The 20,138-nt window shown below is 38.8% G+C and overlaps 1 protein-coding gene across 3 annotated transcripts in view; it reads right to left on the bottom strand.

Moving 5' to 3' along the window:
* Positions 1-20,138, bottom strand: part of MLLT3 (MLLT3, super elongation complex subunit) — a 117,788-nt gene that overhangs the window by 34,231 nt on the left and 63,419 nt on the right. For 2 of the 3 annotated variants that reach the window (XM_027670733.1, XM_027670735.1), the window contains 2 exons: positions 10,259-10,378; positions 2,023-2,631 (listed from right to left, as the gene is read on the bottom strand). In XM_027670733.1, the coding sequence (XP_027526534.1) occupies positions 2,023-2,631; positions 10,259-10,378 (729 nt within the window). The remainder of the gene's footprint in view (positions 1-2,022; positions 2,632-10,258; positions 10,379-20,138) is intronic. The other variant, XM_027670734.1, reaches the window with a different exon arrangement.

The raw sequence follows: 20,138 nt of genomic DNA, 5'->3' as shown, positions 1-20,138 counted from the left end.
CAGGTTGTCCTGCTCTTTCTCCCATAGCACTAACAATGGTGTGAATCCACAGGCAACTCAGGGAATTATTCCATGTTTTCTGGATAGTTTTTCTTAAACTTAAGTATATTGTTGACTTTCTAAATAGTATCCCATCACTGACTGGAGTCATACTCAGCCTGATTTATTAAGGAGCAAAGTCCAAAAGTGGCAGACATCCTTTTCACCTGTTCAGATGGGGACCACACTGACCCTCCCATGTGTGTTCCATGATCCAGAACGTCAATGTTAAAATACACAAGAGCCCAGACCAGTAGGATTTGCTTCTCTTGGAGCGGACTCCAGTAGTTTACACTTTCAGTAACACTGGCTTGCAGACCTAGAAAACACTCAATCTGCTTTTGAGCTTTGGTATAGAATTAAGGAATATCCTTAGGTCCTACAGGTCAACTGCAGATGGATGAACAGTGGTGGAGTCAATTTGTGCCAGCCTGTGAAAAACACAGAGGTGTACCCACTACACCACTGGCAATGGGTGAGAGGTTGCCAGACACTAAAGAGGGAGGACATGTATCAGCAATTAAAAGGATCGGTTTTAAGCATCATCTATATCCATCACATATCATCTGTAAGTTGCTACACAGGACACACCTCTATAGAGCCTGCATTTGTAAAATTCCAGTTACATTGCAGTTGCTCCTCTCAGTTCTTCTGTCTGTGAAAAAAAATGGAGAATTGCTGCTGCCAGTAGCAGTATATGCACCACTACATGGTACCTATTTGAATAAACAGGAAATCCAAAAATCTATTCTAAATACTGAGGATAGGTAGCTAGTCTTAAGGATAGTGACATAAATTAAAATAGAAGATTCAACTTTTTTTAAGACATGAAAAAATAATTCACACCAAGGGTAGCAAGAGTGTACATTTTCAGGTTTAAAGATAAACTGGTTAAGTTCTAAGCCATAATAAGAATGCCACTCCAACTACAGAGTATCACCAGTGTGATGCTGTAAAGCAGCACCTGTCCAATTTCATACCTTCTAAATTTTACAGCCTTTGCATGCTCTAAGGGGCCAGTCATTAAAAGGTCACTTCAGAAGTAAATTACCTTCTCCCTTGGGAGTAGTTTCTATTTAGTAAAAACCTAATGCTGACACCTCCCCCCCGCAGGGCATTTATTGCCTCTTCCAAAGAGGGCAAGCAGGGTTATGCATCTGATGACAGTAACAGAGGCACAAACCAGAAAACAGAAAAATGAGAGAACTGAACAGGCAAGGCAGGGAAGAATTCCTCTCTATCATGCACACTACCCCTAGCTATAAGCAAAGACAATGGCACCATACAAGGCTTCTACTACACCTCTCCTTCTCTACCCATGTCTCTATAAAAGATGCTTCTGAAAACTGAAGTTTACTAGGAGAATGATTAAAATCCTAATTATCATAAAGCAAATCATGCTTGAAACAAATGAGCAGGCACAGCACACAAATATTTTCAGAAAAGCAAATGGCCATAAAAGTCTTTCTTCTCGGTAAGCCTGCTATTTTGGATAGATTCTCCTCATCAGAGTGATGTCCTAGGAAGTCCTCCTCCTCCACAAAGCTGACATCGTTCACAGAGCTGCCTCTTTTAGCAAAAAAATAACAAGTAACTCCAATATAACTGCAATCCTTTCCTGGATTTACTGAATTCTCTAACATCTCAAACCAAAGATTTAGAGTGTGAAATACAACCATTTAAATCCTTTCCTTTTGTCTCAAAAGAAGCATGAAATGCGAAAGAACATCAAAAAAGCAGTATTGTTTATAGCCAGCTCCCATATGCTCATTCATCATAATGTTGACATTTATTAGTTGACTTAAATAGGTAATACAATTCAAACAGAACGTGCATCAAGTTTGAACATCCCAATCAACTTCCTTCAGTTTGGATAACCTACCATTAGACAGGAGAAAGGACCTGGAAAACACAAATATGGCACAAAATTCCAAAGACTAGGAACACTCAACATATGTTAAGCAAAACCAAACAATCACTTACTTCAGATTTGGAGGATGTGTTTTCCTCCACATCAGAATCACTGGGATCTACAATATCATCAAAAGGTGGCAGAGTAGGCATCTTCCCTTCCAGTGCATCATTTTCAATTTTGACTCTCCCCACCTTGAGTTGAGATTTATCCTTTGTCTGTTTTTTGTCAGCTGAACAAGTAAGAATCAGTGGTGGGGCACTAGAAAAACTTTTAAATAATGAATCTGAGCTGGTTTTTTTTCTTTTTTTTGCAGAAGGTTCATCAGAGTCCAGCACAGAGGGCCTTTTTGTGAGAGTCTTCTTTTCTTGCTGCTGCCCACAAGTTATGGTAAGGATTGGGGTGTTTTCAGATTTTGGTTCCTTGGACATCAGCTTGGGTTCCTTGAAGGCCATCTTAGGAACCATTTTTTCATCTTTTAGTGGTTTGTTTTCTTTGGGTTTCTTAGAGGATTCTTTGGAAGATTTGTTATGTTCCCTGGAAGGTTCTTTGAAGGCACTTTTATGTTCTTTTGAGTCTTTAGAAGTTTTTTCTTTGTGCTCCTTTGTTAACTTGTGGGTCTTTGAAAAACTGTTACTACTGCTGCTGCTGCTATTTGTGTTTAGAATCCTAGTTGGGTCCTGCAAAAAGGAGGCAAAATTTTACTGAACAATAAAAAAGAAAGAACCCTTAAAGACTCAAAAAGCAGACACAGTATGGACATAGGATTCATATTCAAAACTTGGAACTGCAGATAGAAAACCAGAAATACCTACACAAGAATAGATACAACACCCAACATTCTGGTCAAACAAACAAAGTGGTCAAACATGAGCAGTTACCACTGCTTAAGAATATCTGCAAGATAAGTTAGTTTTTATCTTATGCATTATACATGTTTTTGAAGAAACATTATAAGATGAACATAAAGGCAGTCTATGAATGTTTACCATCACCATTAGCTATCGGAAAAAAAATTATAAGGAAAGATAATGATATGAACCATATGACATCAACAGAACTACTGCACAATCAGAGCAAAACGTGCTCCTGATGACATTTCAGGCAAAGTCTGACTTCTCTTCTGTGATCCTCTCTCCAGCTGTCCTAGTTAGAACAGCTGGGACCAGTTCATCACTGTATGGGTGCAACCCAATGTATTCTATAGCCTTCCATGCCATTTCTCAGAAACTGTTATCAATAGACCATTTACACCATCTGCCCAGAGCAGCCTGACTCCTCAGGCTATAAACTGGGTGTTAAGAGGTCTGCGAGATAAGAGGATGCTCCTGTCCTCACACCCATTGTGGAACTCCCCGCCCTGAGGGAGGTACTGGGCATTCCTGCCTGAACTGGAGGATATATAATCTAGGGGTCTTGGGACTTTTTTAACCACTCATGGGATCCAGAGGAAGACTGCGGACCACCACTCTTGACTGGACTGCAGACCACCACTCTCAACCAGACTGCAACCACCATTCTCGACTGGACTGCAATCACCACTCTTGACCAGACTGCAACAGCATTCTCACCAACAGTCCTTTTTACTTTGGACTCAGGGGGCCCAATGAACACCACTCTGTTCATGCCCCAAGGTGCTGGGTTATACATTTGGGTTTTGTGGGTTAAAACCAACTGTTTGTCTGCATAATCATATTTATTGTATTATTTTATTAAATTGTTATTCTGACTTATAATCTCTCCTTTGCGCTGAGTTCATTTCCCCTGCTGGTTTACCTTTAAACCAGCACACCAGCTTTTGCCAGATCGTTTTCCTTATACACAATGACAACTCTGGGTCCAGCTCAGCTATGGAAGATTTGATTGGACAGCCAATAGTTAATGTCTTTTTATGGAAAACTTCCTTTACTAAAAAAGCTTCCTTCTTTATATATTTGCTCATGTTTCTGCTGAGCATTTGATTACATTTTTTTTTTAATTTAAAAAGTGAGAAGTGTTTCTGAGAAGGTGATGACTTTGAGGTCCTATAAGACAGGCAAAACCAGAAAAAGTAAAGCAGTATCTGAATCTGAAAAGTTGAAATGGCAAGGAAAGTGGTGATCTGCGGCTATAACTGATAATAAGGGAACTGACAATGAAGGAACCAGCAATAAAGGAACCATCCATAATGGGTCATATGGGATCCTTTCTTCTGAGAATTAACACCCAGAATTTTCAAGAGACAAGAATAGTTCTGCACTGCCCACTTGCACTGAAACTGCATGCAGTGGGCTTTCAGTATTGCAAAAACAGCCAGTAGACTAACTGTACTGTCCTAAACACCTGTTGCACTCTCTACAAGACAAGCTTCATTTTCATAGTACTTCCAACCTGCAAAGTGACATTTCAATTTACAGGAACCCATGCTCAAGAAGTCTATGTGGCTTACTTCCTTCCAAACTGATTATAAGCATTTCTACCTATATGTTGCCTAGCATGCAAGAAATTTCTAGAAACACTTTCATGCCTTTGAATTTTTAGGATTTTTAGCTTTTGTAGATTTTAATGTAGCTGTATAGTCTGTCACACTTGTAGTTAACAGTCACTAAACCCTATTTCCCCATTTCATATCAAATTTTCTGAATTCTTCAGGCTTGTTTAGGCTCCTATCAAGGTAAGACTGTACTAAACACCTCCAGTTTAAGAACATTTAGACCCCAGGCCTCAACAACAAGATACCATCATAGTCAAAGCAACCTTCAAGCCTGGAACCTTGGAAAAGCTCCAAAGACAGAACGTGATGTGAAGAAGAAGAAGATGAGGAAGAAAGGGGTCTTAGGACCTCCAACTCAATTTCCGGGGAGGTGTGCCCAGGGGGCAGACCTGGGGGTGGGTAGTTCTCGGATCAGACCATAAATTGTGGAACCCCTGGACACAGGGCGCACCTTTTCTGTACTCTTTGCGCCAGAAGGCCTTCATTAAAGACCTGCTCTATTATCTTATCTCTAGTAAATTTGCCTGGAATTTTTTCTGCTCTCAATCTTTAGGTAACACTTCAATGTGCATTGCATATATCCACTGATTTCTTTTTCCTTTACCTAGAACAGAAGTGTACGTAAATACGGTATATCTGGCTGTAAATCTGCCACAGATTTACAAAGCTGCAGAAGAGAAAACATATTTAGCTTTTCTTTATCCTTACTTAACCACCCTTTTACCTACAATGTAGATGGCACAGCAGAAGTGTCGTGGAACATAAAGGACCAAAGCAGGACATGGCCAGCCTCACCCTCCTGAGGGCTGACTAATTTTAAAATAATGGATGCAGTAGAACTGCTCTAAGACAAAAAAACTACACAATAAAACAAAGCAAAATTTACCTGCTTAATGGAAGTGGTGTCAATTAGAGAAGACTGAGACTACACCCACTAATGGTAGATAGCTACTTATAACTTGTCCAGTCAGGATGTGTTAAGCCAGTAATTAATGCTGTAGGACCTGAATAGTTTACACATAAAACATGTGCCAGAACTGCAGTATCTCCCTTCTCTGTAGCAACACGTGGAAACAATTAAGTAAAAATAATTATTTTGAAGTGTTCTTCCCTTCTCAATATATTTAGTGAAACACTGAGTTTTCACACAGTGCTGCAGAAATTATTCAATTATGCTTTTTCTTCAGATGCTTCTTGCATTAGTACTGCAAATGTATTTTTGAGTCAGACTTCAAAATTGAACTATGTAGCTATATAATATACGTGCATCAACATTAACAATGGACAGAAGAATCAAAAAGGAACAATACTATAATGACATCTGAATGTCTGAACATAAAGCACTTCCTCATTTCCAGGGCAGTAATTAAAAAGCAAAAATTAAAACGTACTAATCATTCCTTGAGATGTTGTACTTTAGTCATAACTCTTTTTCAGGTGTTTCTCTTTAAAATTAAAAAAAAAAAAAAGAGTTGTCTACTTTGTTTGATGCTCAGCACCAAAGTTTGACATATGAACTAATGATTAATGTATTTAGCTTCACATCTTGCTCTATCATGCCAGAACTGTAAGTGTTGCCCTGGGGAGGAATAAAACACGTGTCATTACTAAACTAGATGGAGTCCTCATTTTTCCTACTGCTCTCCTTACCACATTATTTTAAGATGTTTCAAAGGACAGTCTCATTTTAGAGGTTTTCCAGGAGATGAGAGCATAACCCTGGGGCACAGTAGTATTAAAATCAACAGGAACTTGAGATCCAGTCTTCTCAATTTTACAACTGGACTTCTCTCCCCTTCTGCAACATGGAAGCTGATGTTATCATAGAAATCATAGTACAAATATTTGATGTACTTATGATATAGACACTTATACACCATTCTCACATGGTCTCTCAGAGTTACCCTTTCATTAAGACAGCTAACCTATTGAATTTACATCTGCATTTTTTCTTTAAGTAAAAAAAAGTACTTTTTCCTATTTCCTAAATTTCCGCAATTACCCAAACAGGAGCCAATAATGACATAAAGGAAACAGCAAAAGGAACATAAAATTTGAAGACAGAAAAAAAGTCAAATTATACTCAATGGTAAATTATTTCAAACCTAATAATGGATGTGGAAGGCTGGTGGGGATGAAAAGTGGCTAATTTTTCATATTGTGTACAGCATAGATCTTGCTGAAAATCAGAATGTACTTTCAAACCATTTTCTTATTTATCAAAATCTAACAGTGTTTAAACGTTTCTTTTCCTTCCCATCTTAAGCTGTGCTGCAAGAAGTAAGTTAAGTATTTCTACTAAGAGGGACAAATAAAACAGTCTGTTCTCAAGTGCATGTAAAAAATTGAGATGGTGGGGTTTTTACAGGTAATATATTTGCATATCATAGCTTACATTTAGGTATTCATCAAATACTGAAGCAACTCAAGTGAATGTTACTTTGATGCCTCGCATATCAAACACCAAAAGAACAAAACAGAGGATCATATGCATGTTAAAATACCTGCATATATTTTCCTTTCTTAAGCCAAGTAACACTAAGTACATACTTCAAGACATATAGCACTGCTCTATGAAAGGGCCTAACATAGCTTTAAAAATAAGTATTTTAGAAAGCACAACAAAAATCTTAAGTTTTACCAGCAGAGAAAAACCGTGCTACTGAGATTGTCATACTCCTGCTCAGATTCTGGCCAACACAGCTCATGCTAAGGCCTGAGATGCATTTTAGGAGCAGACTGAATACTGTAGGCAGGACAGGTGGCCAGAAAGAACCAAAGGGCCATTATGCTGCCATGATACCTGGAAATTGCTATCTCCTACAACCATCATCTTTGGCAGTTTCATCAGAATCTGCTAACTCATAGAAACTACATAAACCAAACATCCAATCTGGAAGACATGAAACATCAGCTTACAAAAAAACCCCCTAGCTTTTGAGGTTGATTCGTTACCAGCTGTACTGCTCAGGCTTTCATGCTTCCCGTTGTGATACAGGGGATGCCTGCACTGTGACAGATGAGGAAGGAGAAGCACTCTCACTCTCAGCTAGGTGACTGATTTTAGTTTTTTATGGATCACAAATGCATGGATTAAGAGTTATAGGTTATAAATTATGAAACTTTATGACTTGAGTGGTGAATAAGTGAATTCACATGATAGACTAGTCTGGGCAAAGCAGACTGACCCAGTTTGTCATGTTTGTTGTATTTCTTAATGAGCTCATGATATTAAGTTTAAATCACAGAATACATTGTCCTGTAAATCTGAGAGACACAAATGGATCATGAATGCTGCTCAATAGGTAACACATTTGCAGATTAAAACAATTCTGTAACTACAGGGCAAAAAATGGTGTTGAACTCTGTATATGTTGGAGGGTTGGATTTTGACTTCACTTCACAAAATGTAATTCCCAATTTGGTTTAACATGAATTTGAATAAGCAGTAACGTCTGGAAACCACTGCAAACCTCCTCATTTACTAACACACATTAGGAACCTAATTAGCAAATGGAGCACTTGGGAGAGGCGGGGGGGCGGGAGGGGAAGGCAGAGGGGCAGGGGCAGTTCATTAAATTTTATGAAGTCATTAAATTGAGCACATTGGCCTGGCCTTGTCAGTGTACTGTAGTCTGAGTTTAGACTACAAATTTAGTAGTAGTGACCATAATAATGTGCATTATTTTCATTTCTAATTTTAAAAAATTATGTTTATTGAAATAAAGCGTCCATGTTAAGTCAATGGACTACAATTAGTGTCATATACGCCTACTGCTCTTTAGAGGAAAAGAGGAGGAAGATATCTAAAAGTAATTCCTTGATCAAGGAAATTCAGGTTCCTGTTGAATACAAATGTGTTTATTATTGAAGAACAACACAAACTGATTTGGAAAAAAAAAAAGGAAAATAAACATTCTGAAAGCCTCCACAAATACTGCAGGGTAGGAGATTAATTTACCTACTGCTCACATGTTTACAAAGCTTTCCACACTTCAGTTTAGCCCAAGCCACCAAATTGTTATGACCAATGACACAACAATGACATCAGAAGAATTAGAAGAAGGTGGAGAACTACAAAGCTCTCTGGTTAGACAGAAAAATCCAAAAGGGGGAGCATGAAACAACTTATGTTTTTTCTGGTCACAAACAGGAATAAGAGCTTTTGTTTTCTTTGTTGATAAAATGAACCTCACTTCACTGCACTGACAGTACAGCTCATTCCAAAAGACATGATCATTCCCCTAAAAAAACTAATCAAGCTGCTTCTCTGTATTCTGTGCATGTAGTATTTACATAAATATGAACAGTCACAGTAATATAACTGATTTAGAAGCAACAGAAGTATCCGTAGCTAGCTTGCAGCTATTTTTAAATTCTGAAAAAATGCGTACAGTAAGTTCTTATATTTCTGCCTGTCCTCTGTATTTTCAAGATCAGAGGTTTTTTTAAGAATCAAAATACTGTGGCTCACTAATACCATCTCCATTAAAATAAACAAAAAATCAGCTGAATCTTAAAAAGTCATTTGAAACTGAACTCTAGAGAGCTACCTACACAACCTCACAAGAACCCCCATTATAGATGGTGAAGTGCTGAAGTACCTTATCTTTGGTATTCAACGAGATGAAGATACATCCTAGTCTAACCAACAGCACCTTGCTTCAACACCTGGTGTAGCCAGGTGCCTTCCTTTGAGAAATTAAGCAGTCATTTTAGCATGCCAAAGGAAGCACCTTCAGTCTAATCCTCATATTAGACTTCAGTTTCTCCTTAGGAACACAACCATACTTCCATACATGCTTTAAATGGTGCACGATCACCTGCATTAGAGATTGTGAGGCACTGAAATATAATGCAAACCAGGCAGAGAAATGCCCAGAACCACTTTTTGCTTGTGCTTACTTACTATGTATCCTCACTATCCTGTCTTAGGCATACGCGTAGTTCATTACCTGACAATTCTTGCATGGTATAAGATTTGGCACAGACACTGAACATGAAAGTTATTAATAAAAATGGGTACTACCCCTTGCAGTACATGCACTGCAAGATTAAGTAAGATATTTCAAATCGACAAGATGCTATGAAAGAAAATAAAACCCTAAACAATTTAACAGAACGGAGAAAAGGCTTATATGTTCATTCACTTGTGAAGCAGTCCACTGTGTTGCATTTCTAATTTGAATAAACAACAAGTTACTCTTTATTTTCCCATATTTCCCAATTAATTTTGTCAAACTGAAGAAATTTTCTGCTGTTTTGGAAAGGTCCATTTGAATTACTCAAAAGGTCCCTGGGACTATACCTTTTTACCATGTTCTAGGTTGGGGATTCAATTTGATGTCCTACAGACTGATGACATGCTGCTGTCTTTGAAAACTCTAGTAAAGAATTAACCCCTGAAATTTAAAAAAATTAATAATCCTAAAGAATACAACTTCAAGTTTCACTCTACACAATTATCTACAAAAGAGATTAATAAAAGAGATTATTATTATACTATTATCTCATATTTACATTTCTGCAGATCACACTTCCACTACCAGAATCGTCTAATACTACAACAGACCATTACAATTCCTTTTGGAAAAGGAGGAAAACAACTTTACAAGTACAAAAACCAGAAAACTTTCACCGGCACCTGTTCCACAGCCATTCTTGTCCTGCAGTATTTTGATGTGGCATACAGTAAGTTCACAGCAAAGAAATGTCAAGACCTGCTATGATTGGAAAGATTGCAAAAATAACTAGAAAACTTTTTTTCCCCTCTCAAAGTAATTTCCAGGAAAAGCACCACTAGCTGAAGTGTCTTCTAGTAAAATAAGATTCACCTTTGGCCCATGAGATGACTTCTTCTTCGTTTCAGAAAAAGACAGGGAGTTACTAGGAAGGCTGGGGAGATGAAGGCTCTGTCCTGAAGAGAAAGATGTTCCATCTGACATTACCATGATCTGTTGCAAGACAAAAAGCATGTCAATCAAACATTAACAACAAGAACAGAGAGAGTCTCGCCTGTCTAAGAACTAACAAATCTCAGTGGTAGAAGAATAAAAGTCCAACAAACAGTATCCATGTTTCTTCTCAGTATAGGATGGGTTAATGAAACCACACTGTCAATTAATTTTCCCCAAGTAGAGTCTGTTTTGCCCATGATATTAACTGGTAAGCAATCTCTCATCTGTATCCTGACCTATGAGCTTTCCCATCCTATTATCTCCCCTGGCCCTATTGAGGAGGCACAGTGAATGACCAAGCATCTGGTTGGGAGTTCAGCCCTTAGCCAAGGTTAACTCACCACAAAGATACACTGGAAAAAACAGCCTGAGGTTTTAAATAAAAGCAGTATGATTCTAATTTCAGCTTCTGTGTTATCTAGAGTATAGTAAATAAACTGTATGCCTAGTAAGCAAGCAGCAATTTTGCCATAAAAAGGGTCTAGCTCCCTCTCTTGATGTTAAAGACTCTTAAGTATAAACAGATCACTTCCAGAAACCACAGATAAATCAGCCATCACAGAGCAGTTACCAGACATGTAAAGATTATTCCTTCCATCTGAGGGAAAGCTGGCTAAAATCTTGTCTTGTGCTCCAGTGTTGCTGTGCCTGGATTTCACTGATTCCTAGCACAGCTATTCATTTATCCATTGGTTCAAAGCACTAAAGGCCAGAGACAGCTTAGTTGTTGTTTGACAAGCACTGCAAAGTTGGAGAGAAGATGCAGAGCTCTGCACCTGCAAGGAAACATCCCTCTCTTCCCACTGGTTCCCATGCACAAAGTCACACTGGTTTTGTGGATGTCCTGTGTGGTTATCCTTGTCTCTTCAGATAACCAAACCATCCTCTGACTCAGGGGTCAGGAACGAGCTGACCCACTGCATGCCTCATGCATATTACATTAATTAAAAAAATGGGAACTGCAAAATTGGGAAATCTAGGATGTAGATATGTATACTCCACATTTTACCTCTCTAAGTCAGGATGATATTTTACTGCCTCCAATTTTTTGAAGACTGGATTTCAATTAAAAAAAAAAAATTAAACACTGCCCCAAATGAAACTTTTTTGCAGAGAACTTTGTTAAGAAGATTGTATGGTAGCCTAGAGAATATTAAGGGACATGCCTAGGTAATAAAATTTACTTTTACCAGACTGTTTTCAACAATGCAGCTAGAATGCAAAGGCAGAGGAAGAAGGCAATAAAGCTGTTTTTCTTCCTTGACCGTAGGTTCATGTATTAAAATTTAAAAATATTAAATTATTGATGTATTCTAACATTTTGTGACATAAGATCCCACGCAGAGTAAATAACAACTGTTTTCTCCAATTCTTCATTTCAATTTCTCAGACACCTAATCCAGAACATGTCAAGAGCCAAAACTCTGAAAAATCATCTGTCCAAAAGGAACGGACATTGCTTCTTGTAATCATGGTAATGTTAACAGCTATTAGCTATTTTAAGTCACAATAAGTGATCCTTTGGCCTGATGAATACTTTTTAGCCTCAATTTGCCAAGGGCTTTGGTTGCATTCAGCCCAGCTGAATGCAGGAGAAGGCACAAGCTAACAAAGAACAATAAGCCACAAGGAAATTTGTAGCCACATGTGCATACCATAAACCTGCGCAAAAGCAGAGAAAATGAACGTGTCATTAATTACTCCCGTAGATGATGTCAAATGGGTGGTTAAATAGTATTGTTCTTTAAATCGAATTCTCTAATGTTTTTCAATCCCACAAACTTAATAGAACATACCATTTGCATAAAATCAAACCACCTTTCAGAAAAAGCAAACATAAATGAATCCATTAATTTCAGAGTTTAAGCAGATATTTTATTGCCCAAAATACTTTTGTTCATATGACAAAAAGATGCATATCCATGTGGAACAGAAATAAAATCAGGAGGATCACGGTTTGCCCTACCCTGAAATTAAAAGCAAAGAAACAAAAAATTCTGCCAAAAGTTCTTTCTCCTGGGGTTGGAAGCTACCATTTTCTCCTTGGAGTATAAAAGTCTGAGTCACTAAAATAAACTGAGGTTTTAAATTTTCTTCTTAAAATTCAAAAACATTACAGTTTGGGAATATTTATATATCCATCATTATACACAGACATTCTTAGAAAGCTGACATTTTAAAAAAGGCTATGGACTTCTAAGATATATCAGTTTCTGGGCAAGTACTTGGACCATTAACAGTCTTAATATTACAAACTGTGTTTCAAAACAGGATGAGAGTTTACAGAAAGATTTACAGGGATGGGATGAACAGCATTAGTACCATGTGAGGTCTGATCTGTCAAATGTAGTTACACACAAAAAGAAAGTAAATCCCATACAGCTTTTAGAAAACAAAATCTGGACATACCAAACCTTGAGCCCTAAAAGTTTTGTTGTATTGAATCCTGCAGCAGCCTGTTATTTCATTATAAACCCCATGAAAAACAGCAACTATAGATACAAAATTTTAATGTGTAACTAGTAAGACAGAATTCCAGTTCACATTGCTACTATCACACTGGCAATATGTGCCTCTCTGTATGTGGCTGTACTAAGTCAAGGCTACATCAAAGAAGGAAAAGGTGGGAATGAGTGTATCACAGAAAGACACTACTGCTGCAGCAAAAATGCAAGTTCATCAAAAACACGGCAGCTCGCCTGTACAGCCTGCTATGTGCACTTTACTTGTTTCCTCCTACCTGCACTGTAAGTTCCCTGCTAGCTTAGAGGTGTCAAGAGGAGTACACCTCAACAGATGGGAGGACACGGCTGCAGCCCATGCTTAAGCCAGGCATCCAAGAACACCTGCAGCTGGTACTTGGCTGCTCTCATAATGAATCACTTCAGCAACAAGACCCAGGAACACTAATTCTTCTCCTCAGTCCCTTCTACAAATCAACAGCTCAGCATGAGTGCTGGTATCAGCAAAGCAGGATGAGACAATTGGTCTTTAAACAATCAATTTAGAGCCATGTAATCACACTCTGAATTCACCAGTATGCAAAGCATGAAGTTCTAGTTACAATTTTGCTGTTCCGTCAAAGATTTTGCTTGACTGTATTTGACTAGAGCAGAGGTCTACCTAATCTCACAGCTTATCTTTGATGAGGCCAGAGGTGACAGTAATAGGACGTGTAAAAGTAGAGAGTTAGTTGTGCTTGCTCACAAAGGTTTAAGTGTTTTAAAAAATGTGTGGATTAGAGTACATGCTACTGGATAAGGATCAGAAAGATGGCCAAGAGAAAACAGTTAGTTTCACAGTTTAATACCAGGATAAAATAATACAGTAATTGCAGAATAGGTTGTACTGAGAAACATGTCGAGGGAGGTGACTGTCTCAGTCTACTCTGCACTAGTGCAGCCTCACCTTAAATCCTATGTGCAGCTGTGGGCACCTCAGTACCAGAAGGTCATCGCTATTAGAGTGTGTCCAGAGAAGGGAGACCAAGGTCGTGAAAGGTCTCAAGGGCAAGAATTACAAGGAGCAGTTTGTCACCACTTGGCTTGTTCAGCTCTGAGAAGAGAAGGTTGAGGAGTGACTCCACTGTAGCCTACAACTTCCTCAAGGGAGGCAGTGGAGGAGAAGCTGCTGATCTCTCTCTAGTAAGCAGCAACAGGACAGAAGGAAACAGAAGGAAGCTGGATCAGAAGAAGTTCAGACTGGACATTAGGAAAAGGTTCTCTACTGGTTGGTCAGGCACTCCAACAGACTCCCCAGGGAAGTGGTGATGGCACCAAGCCTGACAGAGTTCAAGCAGAGTCTGGATGATGCTCTTAGTAATATGGTTTAGTTTTAGGTAGTCCTATGAGGAGCATATGGAGTTGCACCTGACAATCCTTAAAGATTTCCCTTCCAGCTTAAGATATTCTATGCTGCTACATATCCACATTGGGTTTTCCATTTTGTTTAAAATTCAATTTAAAAAAAATGTATCTTAAATTTAACTGTTAGTGGAAACTTCATAACCCTCATGAATGGAAATTCCTTGCACCCATAGGAAACAACTAATATTACATGAAGGGATTGATAATAAAAACACTTCTAAAAACAGACAGGATGTAAAAGGAAGACTAGGGAAAATGTGAGCTCACTGTTCAGTGCGGCAAGAGACCCCGTGGTTTATGTGGTCAATCGTGTTTTAGCCTCTGTTTTCACAATAAGATCTTGCTTCCTCAGGCCTCCAAGGTAACCAAGCATTCCTCACAGTGTCTGTGGCAGTAAGTCAGTGCTCATAAGACAGAAGTGTTGAATTAGGTGGCACTTCATCCACAGGGACACTGGATGCAAACAGGGGTACTGAAGGAGCTGGCAGCACCAGTGAAAGACAGCTCTCTATCATCTTCAAAACCTTCAGGAAGGTTTTCCAGAAAGATAAACATCACACCCATCTTCAAGAAGTAAGATTAACAGAACAGGAGTCCCATCAGTCTCTTTTCAGTCCCCAGGAAAAAGACGAAGAAAATCCTCCTGGAAGCCACTTTCAGTCACTGGAAGGACAAGAATGTGAGGAATCAACAAGAAAAATCTTGCCCAACTTACAGACAGATCTATGAGATACGGACTGGAGAAATAGATCATTAGATGGGTGCAGAACTATTCGGACTGCTGGACTCAAGTTATTCTCCTAAGCTGTGGGAGGTCCAGCTAGAGGCCAGTGACTATTAGCATCCCTCCAGGATCAACACTTAGTCCAAAATGTTTAATGTCTTCATTAAAGATTCAGTGGGATCGAGTAAACTCTCAGCAAGTTCACAAATAATACATGGATAATATCTTTCCAAGATCATTCTTTGCTGTCCAGAAGTTCCACCATACCAGCATAACTATTGGTTTAGAAGATATTTCAGAAAAAGAAAAAAGGTTTGATGAGCTGTTCCATAAGGCATTCAGAAGCTCATTCAGCAGGTGAGGTGAACTCCCAAGAAAGCCACCCTTCATCCTAGTGAAGATGGAGAGATGATGTCAACACTGCAGAGGATGCCAGTCACAACAGAGAAGCCAGACCAATAGCAGCATTGCAATGGACTAACTGCTTGATGTGACTGGACAAAACCAGAAGAAAACACAGATAGATACCCACTGATGCTTTTCCCTGTCCTGCCACAAAGTCCCTCTGTTCCTGTAACACCAAAGACTGCTTTATTGGGAGGACAGTTATTTTAATAATGCACACTGGAGATGGAAGGAGCCACACTCCATCTCTCTTTCTCTGTGAAAATAAAATGGCATTATTAGTGCGGGTAGCTGCTTAACACACAACACTAAACTTGGACAAGAGAAAATTACCTTTCTTAATTGTCTTCTGGCTTACACCATAACTGGGAGGTTTCCTAGACCACCACTAATAAGCCATTCTGTACAAGTTTTAGCTCAACAAGATCTCATCCTAATAACATTTATAAGAAAAATTCAGGAAAACAATGCAAGACTAAATCACATTGGAGTATTTAAATATAACACAAATATCTTGCTTGTCTTATTTTCTATGGTAAACAGCTACCACAGAGCAAATGCACAAGTGTATAAAGTATTTTTATTCACAATGTGATTATGGACAGATGCATAAGACAACTTACCAACTCCAATGCTTTTTTCACACCTAGAGAAAGATACTTCTCTTTTGTCACATGTGCCAATAAAGCATTACATAAATGCATTCTTTTGTTAACTTAATTGATCTACTGCTAGTTGTATCTTGCCTCTAGTTCACCAAACACTCACTTCGCTAGCCTTCAGCTATTGAGGTTGTATTTAAGACCTTTGTCTACCATTTGCTTTAAATGTAAGATAACTTCCTGGGCAAGGGCAAAGGAAGATCTATTCTTCCCCCAAAAAAACCTGTGCATAGAGAAAATGTTGTTCACATCATAGCTAGGAACCATCAACCTGAAGTGACCAGTCTCCATAACACCTGAGCTGCTGGCATCTTAAGAATCATAGAATGGTTTGGGTTGGAAGGACCTTAAAGATCAACTACTTCCAACCCCCCTGCTGTGGGCAAGGACACCTTTCACTAGACCAGGAGACTTTTCACTAGACCAAGTTGGTCAGAACCCCATCCAACCTGGCCTCGAAAACACCTGGGGATGGGGCATCCACAACTTTCCTGGGCAACATGTTCCAGCGCCTCACCATCCTCACAGTAAAGAATTTCTTCCTAACATCTAATCTAAACCTACCTTCCTTCAGTTTGAAGCCATTCTCCTTTGTCCTAACACTACATGCCCTTGCAAAAAGTTTCCCTTCACAGTGTTCTAGGAGTATTCCAATTTGCTAGTCAAGGCAACCGAGTGCTACAGAAAGAAAAACTGCCGTGCATTTAATTTATGTGGTTCCATGCACGGCTGGACAAAGGAAGGGATCAGGGAACAACAACTGTGCACTACAAACTATCATAATATAATCAGGATCCCTCTTCTACTATTTCTTTTCCCGCAATCTGGGAAAAAATTATGGAATTGTAATACCTTGTAAATTGTAATACCTTGTAATAAAACCACTAACAATTGATTCAGAAGTCTTCATACAAAAAAACCCAAACAAAACCAACAAAACCAACCAACCAAACAACAACAACAACAAAAACATTCTGAAGACAACATTTATCTACCAATGGATGTTTGGCAGCTTGGAGTACCCATGTACCCATCAAGAACAAATCACTTTCAAAACAAAACCTTTTCAAATCTCGGTAACACAAAGAATGAGGAACAGTCTTAAAATGTTCCATGGAAGTTGGTCTTCTCTTATTGCCAATTTGTACAAATGCACATCCAAGTGCAAGGTGCTGCACCTGGGTGAGGGTAACCCATGGTATCAGTACAGGCTGGGGAATGAACAGATGAAGAGCAGCTCAGCCAAGAAGGACTTGGGGCTGCTGGTAGATGAGAGGCTGGACATGAGCCAGCAATGTGCATTTGCAGTCCAGAAAACCAACTGTATCATGGGCTTTATCAAAAGCAGCATGGCCAGTAGGTTGAAGGAGGTGATTCTGCCCCTCTGCTCTGGTGAAACCCCCGCTCTGGGGCCCTCAGCACAGGAAAGATGTGGACTTGTTGGACCAGGTCCAGAGGAGGACCACAAAGATGATCACAGGGCTGGAGAACCTCTCCCATGAAGAAAGGTTGATTTAGTTGGGGTTGTTCAGCCTGAAGAAGAGAAAGCTCGGGGGAAATCTTACAGCAACCTTACACTACATAAAGAGGGGAATACATGAGAGCTTGAGGAGTACTTTTTAGCAAGGCTTGTTGTGATAGGTTTTAAACTAAATGAGGGTAAATTTATACTAGCTATAAGGATGAAATTTTTTTACAGTGAGGGTGGTGAGGCACTGGAACACATTATCCAGAGAGGTGGAGGATGCCCACCTGGAAACATTTAATGTCAGGTGGACAGGACTCTGAGCAGCATGATCTAGTTGAAGATGACCCTGCCCATGGCAGGGATATTGGACTAGATGACCTGTAAAGTTTCCTTCCAACTCAAACTATTCTATGATTATGCCACCCCTGACACACAGGAACCATAGATCTACCAACCCCACATACATACTTACACAGTCAGGAGCTGCGTGAGCTGTCACCTTGCTCCAGACCAACACAATTTCCTTATTAGAAAACACAGAGCTTCTGCAGAGGAATGAACCACTACCAAAAATATGTTGTCTGTCTCCTGGATTTTATTTTCCTGAATGAAAGGAGGCCCTCAACAAAGCTGGAATAATCAGATCCACACCAAGGTACCTGTTGTAGTTTCATTTACTGAGCTGGTCACCTAAGAACACCTTCACTCGGCATATTCAGAACAGGCTGGTGAGCTTTCCCACAGTATGCAGCAGAAAAATTCCAACAGCACTTTCAGTAAAAGCTACGAGTTATCTGCTAGAATTCTAGGAAAAATGAAACATTACTACAACGTTTCCACAGAACTGCAGATGAATTATACTCATCAGTAGCAGACAAATTGACCTCTTTGTGTGGCTCTGGGCTGCCGCACCCCGTGTTGTTTTACAGTGAAGAACGGATTCATTCATGGCCGAAAGCACTAAGAGCAACAATGAAAATACAGGTGTCCTGAACAACTACTATTTCTACTTAAACCAATATAGAATATTTTTAAAGTTATTTGCTTGAAAGTAAAGTAATATGTAGTTGAAGAAAATTCAATTATTTAATTATGAGAAGAACAAGATTAAAGATAATTCCTTCCCTAGAAGAGCATTATACCTAAGGTTGGTTCTGGGTAAAAGCCAACTATTCTTACACTGAGGAATTGCAACAAAAGAGGGAGGATAGAGAAAAGAGGGAAATCCCCATGATTTCATCTTCATTACATGGATTATGAACATAGGTTTTAGAACTGGCATTACACAGACATCTCAAATGACTGAAAATTGTTAAAACAGTAAAATCACAAATACTTTTTAAAAGCCCTCAAACACCAGAATGCAGTGGTTTGTGGCAAAACCTGAATTTTTACCTTCGTAGTTTTCTGTAAAAATTGAGCAGACACTTGGAATTGGATTAATTAATAGACTACCTGTGTGCAAGAAAAGAGTTGCCTTGCTACAGAAGCAGTGCTGCTTGTATTTCCAAACACATTTTACAGAAAGGAGTCACAAAGGACTCATCTGTTGCTAAAACGAATCATTACTAGTCTAGAAGTGACCTATTCCTTGCATCCTCTAAATGTGAAACCTCAAGCTGTATCATTAATAGCCATGTGAATTTGTAATAAAGTTATGAATTTTACTATTTTTGTCCACAGTGATAACTGCTGTCTAAGGGGCATTTATAAGGCTTTTCCTTTCAGGAAAGAAAATTCAACTATTAAATGTTGTCTGTTACTTCTGAATTAAACAACTAATTTTTTAATCTCCTTCCAGAAAGGAGGGAGTATTACATAGTACAAATATTTTTATTTATTTATTTGCAACTATGGGAGACTGGGCTGTATTAAATTGCCATCTTAATGCAGACTGAAAATATTTTCACTACTTTTTCCTGCAAAAATCATTGATTTAGTTATTCATAACATCATATTCAAAACAGTGCTGCCTGAGCAAATCTGTTTTCCAGAGGCAAATTTTAAGATGTTAGGTAACTGTCATTCAGTATGTTCAAAATTAATTTAATGAAAATTATTTTTTTCTTGAAATTGAAAAACATGCAAGCCAAAAAAGCAATAGAACCAGTGCTACTGACAACACAAAATACATCAATGGAGTCAGACTGTATTTACAAATGTTTTCAGTGGGATTCAACATTCAAAATCTGCTTCAATTTTGAAGTTTATTTTTTTATTACTATAAATTGCCAGTGTCACCTCTCTTCCCATACCTATACGCAGGAATCATAGTGGTGCCTCTTTTTACTCAGGCTCTTTCATGTGTCGAGGCTGAAACTAATCACAAAAGATAACTGAAAAATCTAGGAAGGAATGACCATGTAAGGATCAATGCCTACTGGTGTTCACTTGATGAAAACTTCAATTCTGCTGTACCTACTCAAGCATAATTTTGTGCTCAGCCTAGAGGATGAGCTGTGTAGGAGACTGCGTATATAGTTCTGTCACTACCAGTAGCTTGATGACTTGCTTGGTAACACACAGATTAACTAAAAGTCAGGGTGTCCTTGGGGATTTCAAGCAACAGGTTGCTAGTTCATGGCAGTATACATGTATACATGTTAGCTTCAGGGTGTCCTTGGGGATTTCA

This window comes from Neopelma chrysocephalum, unplaced genomic scaffold, assembly GCF_003984885.1.
Source record: "Neopelma chrysocephalum unplaced genomic scaffold, ASM398488v2 Primary Assembly neopelma1_96926, whole genome shotgun sequence".
In the NCBI taxonomy this organism is placed as follows: domain Eukaryota; kingdom Metazoa; phylum Chordata; class Aves; order Passeriformes; family Pipridae; genus Neopelma; species Neopelma chrysocephalum.
Note: the sequence above shows the minus strand (reverse complement) of the source record. Positions and strands in the feature narration are given on the sequence as shown.